Source organism: Berghia stephanieae, chromosome 1 (assembly GCF_034508935.2).
Source record: "Berghia stephanieae isolate SIO BIC M18660-M18661 chromosome 1, UCSD_Bste_1.3, whole genome shotgun sequence".
Classification (NCBI taxonomy): Eukaryota; Metazoa; Mollusca; class Gastropoda; order Nudibranchia; family Aeolidiidae; genus Berghia; species Berghia stephanieae.
This window is the reverse complement of record NC_088360.1, coordinates 9,981,391-9,988,890: the sequence shown is the minus strand read 5'-3', so window position 1 is coordinate 9,988,890 and position 7,500 is coordinate 9,981,391. Positions and strand designations below refer to the sequence as shown.

General features: G+C 38.8%; 1 protein-coding gene across 3 annotated transcripts in view; it reads right to left on the bottom strand.

The window, feature by feature from the left end:
- LOC144967556 (cleavage and polyadenylation specificity factor subunit 2-like) overlaps positions 1-7,500 on the bottom strand; it is a 402,879-nt gene that overhangs the window by 142,251 nt on the left and 253,128 nt on the right. For all 3 annotated transcript variants that reach the window (XM_078905006.1, XM_078904988.1, XM_078904996.1), the window contains exon 10: positions 4,909-5,076. In XM_078905006.1, coding sequence (XP_078761132.1) covers positions 4,909-5,076 — 168 coding nt within the window. The remainder of the gene's footprint in view (positions 1-4,908; positions 5,077-7,500) is intronic.

Here is a 7,500-nt window from a genome sequence, read left to right as displayed (position 1 = left end):
TAGTCAATAGTACCGCCGTCCTCTTTAATGACCCAACGTAGTCTCTTTTTCAAAATCGAAATGCGCTTCCGAATTTCCTCAATGGTTACCTCCTCCCCCATAATAAATTCTTTCTCTCAAGGTTTCTTCTGTGAATGCAGATCTTTGTCCACTATGTTGTTTCGTGGTACAACACTCGCCCTCGGACCAGTAGATCCATCGTTCGGGTTGCAAGGTATGGGGCACACATTCTCGGAAAAGGTTATTTTACTATCATTCTCTCACCGTGCTCTGGTGTCTGTCAAAATTTTAAAATAATTGAAATATTAGGACACAGGGGTCATGTCTCATCCTGTATTATGTCAAGTGTTTCTGTTGCCTTGGGAATCATCCGTGGAGAGCTTTGAGCACAATAATTAGTGGGTATTATGCTATATAAAAGCCAACTTTTTTAAAAAGCTAGAAAGAGAGAGGGAGAGGAGAGGAGAACGAGAGAGAGAGAGAGAGAGAGAGAGAGAGAGAGAGGGGGGGGGATATATATATATATATGAGAGAGAGAGAGAGAGAGGGGGGAGGTATATATATATATATATATAAAATGAATAAAATAAACTAAAATTCCCTTTATTCATCCCATACCGGAAAATTGTCTTTAGGGTCTATTCCAAGGGAAGACTGGACTAACCCAGGCGTCAGCCGCAGTGCAGCGCCACAAATAGAGCTAAGGCGAGATAACTTGCTCAAGGCCACACAGGGCAGCGGCGGGTGATCGAACCCGCTGAGCCACGTTGCCCCCAATATATATATAAAGAGAGATATATATATAATATATATATATATATATATATATATATATATATTGGGAAAAAGTAAATTCCTATTCAATGAATAATATGAAATGAAATTGCTAGCTAGGTTCCTACTGATTATTGCAGGAGAGTAATTGAGCAAGTTCAGGAAATGGCACTTGCGTTAAAAAGTAGGAGTTTCTACTGCTCCTCGTGATCCTAGTTTAGTGAGTAACAGAAGCAGTGTGTGACGTCTGCCTGGCAAGTAGAGAGAAGCCACAGAGCTTTTTCTTCACACAAAAGCGAAATCACCTCTCGCCCCACGGGGCACAACTAACTGTTGATAGTAGTCTCACCCCTTCCCTATTGGAATAAGACGGAAGAGTCATGGTGACTACTAACGTCTCGGAGGGTACGCTCATCATCTACTTCAGAGTGATATGTATTTATATACTAATATCGTCCCGTCCCTCTCCTAATATCAATAAAAATAGATGAAGTGGGTAAAGTAGTATAAAACCCCCATGAAACTTTACTCCCCCCCCCCCCTCTCTCTCTCTCTCTCTCTCTCTCTCTCTCTCTCTCTCTCTCTCTCTCTCCACCTCTCTTAATCCACAACAACATGTACTAGTACTTTTTAGATTTTGGAGACGACTTTCAATTTATTCTCGATCACAACGATCCCAGTGTGAAAAACGTTTATCGTGATTTGTCAAGACAGTTTACCCGAGCGCCACAGGGTAAACAGGCCGAATTTGGAGTGAGATAAGACTTTATCATGTCTTTCACCGGACAATGACTAAACAAATCTTAATTGTTTTTAGGGGAAAAAAGACAACAACAACTTTAGACGTCAATTAATTCTAAATCGACTGCCAATTCGTCGAAAAATCTCTAACCTGATGATTGATACTTTTTTTTAAAGTTGAGGGTAATTTGAATCTATTGATATTCGATGCAAGTTTTCTTTCTAAAATGATAAAAAGTGCTTTCTCAGAGTCCTTAGCTATGACGTAAAACCATCATTTTTAACCCTCTGGTCCCATCAGTCTTCGTTAGTGATATATCATACCAAGGTTACGAAGTGGAAAAGGCTTTCATAGAAAGAAAAAAAATCGCGTCGCGTTAATCTTGACGTCTAATATTTCTTTAGTTTTATTAAAGTTTTATGTCTCGTACGAGATAATATTCTTAGGTATTATCCGACGTGTACTTATTTCCAAGACTGATAACCTAAATTATTATGGTCTCATCGTAATTTAAATACACTTAAACCAACACTAAATAATACATTACATCACTGTTGATGTAGGTCCTAAATCCATTTAATTTTGCCTACGGCTGTAAGACTTGCAAATGTGAGTGTACCTACATAGGTTTCACCTCAAATCTTCTAGTGTCCAGAATCTCTAGAAATAAATTTTGGTTTTCCTCCATCATCCAAATATAAATCAACTGACTTATCAGACTAGGAGATACTGAAGAATTTCGATTTATAACCTTTGACATCAAATTTGACAGAATGATGGCAGATACAATTTAGAAGATAACCCCCCCCCCCCCCCCCCCAATAAAACATTGAAATAAATTATTGCGGCATTAAAAAAAACCTCGCAAGGAATTTTTTCAATGACACAGGGGGGGGGGGGGGGGGGGGGGGGGGGGGTAAGTAAAGAAAAAAAAAAGGGACTGGTTGGGGAGTAACAAATTTCAAGCGTCTATCAAAATGTTACACTCTCATTGGACAATGAGCTTCGTAGTAGGGAAACCGAAGGGTTAAAAAGATATTAAACTTTGGCCACTTTGGCCCTCTCCTCCTTCCCAATCTATCCATCCTCCTACTCTTCCTCATCATCATCAACACAATCACCATCATCGCATAACCATCATCATTATCCCAACCACCACCACATCATCATCATCATTATTATCACCGGTGTTGTTGACATCATAAGCCTCAATGTCGTCGTCATCATCATCATCATCCTCACCACTGCCATCACTACACTGCCACCACACCCATTATCATATTTACAGATTCTGTGTTATTTGCTGCGTTTTATTATCCAGTCTAATAACTCAAAAATTTAAGGCTTCATCGAAAGCCATCATACTCCGATTAATGGTTCAGATAGAGCTTGTTAAAAGCAAAATAGTTCACAAATGAAATCTGACACGCTGTAGAAAACCATCAAACGAACGAGGATAAAATACGTACAAAAGTAAAACAACCACAAAAACTGGTTAGACATTGATCTCTCGCGTTGGAAAATTAAGACCATCAGTCTCGCCTACTCAAAAGCTACAACTTCAAATAAAACATCAGATTTGCCTGCTTTGAAATACAATAATTTTAAACACGGTTGAAAAAACAAACAAAACAAAAACATAATGATTTACTGGTGGCGGGGGGGGGGGGGGGGGGGGGGGGGGGGGGGGTTGCAAAGAGAGAGAGAGAGAGAGAGAGAGAGAGAGAGAGAGAGAGAGAGAGAATGAGAGAGAACGTAGAGATTGAGAGAAAGAGAAAGAGAGAGAAAGGTCGGGGGGAGGGGGTAGGGGAGCCAGACAAAATTTGATACTGAAATGGTATTAGGGCAAAAACTATAATATTATTTTACAAAATAACATAAATAACAAATATTTTAAAGAAGATTTAACAAAAATAAAATGGGAATTTTTAAAAACCCAACATTAGGTGAAGATTTTCTTACAGAAATTTCCGAAAAGATCTGTATTCGTAATTGTTACTGTTTAACCTCGGGATTTACGTGATAACCAATATGATTCTTTTTTTTTTTTTTTTTTTTTTTTTTTGGCCGGGGGGGGGGGGGGGGAGGAGAAAAGAGAATGAGAAAGAGAGAGAGAGAGAGAGAGAGAGAGAGAGAGAGAGAGAGAGAGAGAGAGAGAGTGTGTGTGTGTGTGTGTGTGAGAGAGAGAGAGAGAGAGACCAAAATGAGAAATAGTAACATAGAGCGGTTAGGGCGAGGAAGAGAATTGTAAAGGGGTGAGGGGGAATATATATATATATATATATAACATGAAACAGATCATTACCAACCACAACAGACAAATCATATCCGAACCCAACAACATCAATACAAATAAAGACAACTGTAACTGCAGAAAGAAAGACAATTGCCCTCTTAAAGGAAACTGCCAAAAAAGCGCCATAGTCTACAAAGCCACCATAACCACTGATAACACCGCAGCACAATACATCGGCAGCACAGAACCCGCATTCAAAACACGATACAACAACCACAAAGCCTCCATAACACACGAAAGCAAAGCAAAAAGCACCAAATTAGCAATGCACTATTGGGAACAAATAAAACACACAAAAAACACCAACAATAACCTGGGAGGTCGTCAAGCAAAGCAGCCCCTACAGATGCGGTGCTAGAAAATGCAATTTATGCCTGACAGAGAAACTGGAGATTTTACTACACAACCACAGAAACAATAGCACCTTAAACAAAAGATCTGAACTGATGACAATGTGCAGACACTCTAACAAATTCAAGCTCAAAACGCAAAAGGCCAAATAACCCTCCCCCCCCCCCCCCCCCCCCCGACCCCATTATACCCCTCCTCTCCCTCTTCCCTCCCCCCCCCCCCGCCGCAACCATATTCCACTACAATATCACACACACATGTACACACAACACACAACACACCTACACGCACACACACACATACACACACACACTCATAATATAAACATGAGAGCACATCACAATACACATCAAAACTAATCACCACTACACAGCGAAACAACTTTAGTTTGGAGTTTTCTACGGACATTGCAAATGGATTATGCCGACTGAGGAAGTGTAAGGAACACAGAAACGAGTCGTCTCGGCAAAAAAAATGTGAGTGAAAATTTACATTATATATTAGCTCTAACCACCATTATCGAGCACTTTCGTACCTACAAGTACCCACCAACACTCATATATATATATATATATATATATATATATATATATATATATATATATATATATCTATATGCAGAGAGAGAGAGAGAGAGAGAGAGAGAGAGAGAGAGAGAGAGAGAGTGAGAGAGAGAGAGAGAGAGAGAGAGAGAGAGAGAGAGAGAGAGTTTTATTTTCCTATCATCAAAGAAGAAATGCCTCACCTCTAGTCGGACCACATGGTCTTGTGGGTTGTCGATGAGCCATCGTGCCAGGGTTCCAGGAGATGTTCTGCTGGTCAATATGATGCTGTTCTTTGGATTGCCACACCAGGCAACGAACAGGTCACGGGAATATCCACACTGAAGATCGGGGGTGCTTGCAAGGACCACCTAATAAAAATAAAATAAAATAAAAAATAAATTAATATTTCTAGCTAAATTAATGTTAGAAATCCAAGACTTATAAAAAAAAATATAATAAACTGAATGAAGGAATGAATGACTGAATAAATGAATGAATGAACGAAACAATCATAATTATCGTAGTTGTAGTTGTTGTCATCATCATCATCATCATCATCATCAACATCAAAATCATAATACTACCATTGTCAAGTTCTATACAGTACAGATAATTTATTATCTATAGGATAATTCTCTCTACATTCTAGAAAGTCAATTATCATCTATTTCCTACATTATTTCCACGAAGAGGACGGGGTGTTATTCTTCTTTATCAATACACGACAATAACTAGTTTGCCAGTTTAGCTTCGTCAATGCCAAATTCCAGAAAGAAAAATGGCCTTTAAAAAAACGATTTGGCATGAAAAATTCAAAATTGTAGTCACTGTCATGGCATGAACAAAATACCATATAAGGAAGCAAGAGAGAGAGAGAGAGAGAGAGAGAGAGAGAGAGAGAGAGAGAGAGAGAGAGAGAGAGAGAGAGAGAGAGAGAATCAATATTTAATATATATTCCACTGATAGGTTTTAGTTTGCATTCATGTTTATTTAAGGGAAATACGAGGCTTGCAACAATTGAAATCGGTTCGAACAGAGTCAAAAATAATATGTAACTTTCGAGCATTAATATTAGCTGACCAAACGCACTGCGTGGCATGTCCATAAGCGCATTACAGAATCTCTCCAAAAAAAAACAAAACAAAAAAAAAAACGCTTTTATATTCCTAAATGTTTAAAAGAAAAAACGGTATTATATATTTTATAAAAAATCTACCCAGTCGCATTGTAAATAATAAAAATATGAAATTAGATCATATTATCATGATAAAGGAAAAGAAATTCTCTCAATTTGATTGTACACGTTTCGGGGAAAGACTCAAGGCAGCGCCTCGTGAAACTAAACTGTCATAGGGACAAACACAACAACAAACAAACAAACATTTGACTGTAGATTCTAGAATAAATATTGATCTTGAAAAATGTGGAATTGTTTTCATTCCACATGCCATTTTTTCCATGACTTACACGAGATGTTCCCAAGTTTAAACTATCTGATTTGGTGTCACAAATGTGGTCTAGTGGTAGGACACTCGCCTTCGGATCGGAAAGGTCCTGGATTTGTGTCCCGCCCTATGCGCCATAGTTGAGTCCTTGGAAAAGGCTCTTTTCTCACATTCTCTCACCGTGCTAAGTCAAAATGAGTACCTGCCCGTTAACAGCGTTGCCTCTCTCTGAAAAATAGTAATATCGCCTAATAGGCGTCATGTCACGACTTACATGTTAATTGTTGCTGTTGACCAGGGACCTTTGCTCTGAGCACTTTCAGTGGATATTGCGGAATATAAAAGTTCACTTTTGTTTGTTCGTTCGCTTGGTATTTTTAAAACTATTGTCATATAGAATAGGTCTTCGTGCTAACGAGGGCCATTAGAGCGTCAGACAAGTCTGGACTTTTACAAACACGACAACGCGGAGAAAACGTCAGAAAACAATTTCCATTGTCCGATATTGTGAGATTCAATATAATATATTGTGAGATTCAATATAATAATACTCTTTTATAAATCCAATGTGAATGTGTTGTTATGGCTCAAGTTGTAAACAATCAAGACACTTTTAAAAACCTGAGCTTTTAAGGGGTCCCTAGCCAACAGCAATACTTAACATGTAGAGCGATACATGACGCCTGTTAGGCGATATTGCAATATTTATTTTTCGGAAAGAGAGAACGTTGTTAACAAAGTGCTCATTTTACGACTGAGTACGGTGAGAGATGTGAGTAAAGAGTCTTTTCCAAGGCAAAACTATGCACCGAGCGAGGCTCTAACCCAAGATCTTCCGATCCGAAATCAAGTGTCATAACACAAGACCACATAGCCCCACGCTAAATATCGGTATCAACTCGCATTTTGTACAGGCCTGCGGGTACTCTTTGAAAAAAATAATAAAACGTTTATGAAATACGTCTCCGACGAAGATAAAAGTGTATCCAGAGGAGAAAAACATTATATATCTGATCATGTTTTGACTTTTATACAATCTGATCACATGACATGTGAAAAAGTTCTAGCCAGCATGAAGAATGAACGACCGATTTTCTTTGATTAGAACCAAGCTGCTGGTTGCTGGGCGGACGTGGCATCAGACTATTGAATCCTATTGCAGGAAGGCGAATATTTTAAGATTGTTTTAATTATAATATTTTTTTTTATGAAGGCCAGGGGCTTTCTTAGGAAAATTGACACCTTATAGAAATTTGACGGAAGTTGCCCGTAACTCGGAATTGTTAGCTTCAGGCCGGAATCCCCCCCCCCCCCCCCCCAACCCCATTAATTAAAACCGGAGTTTT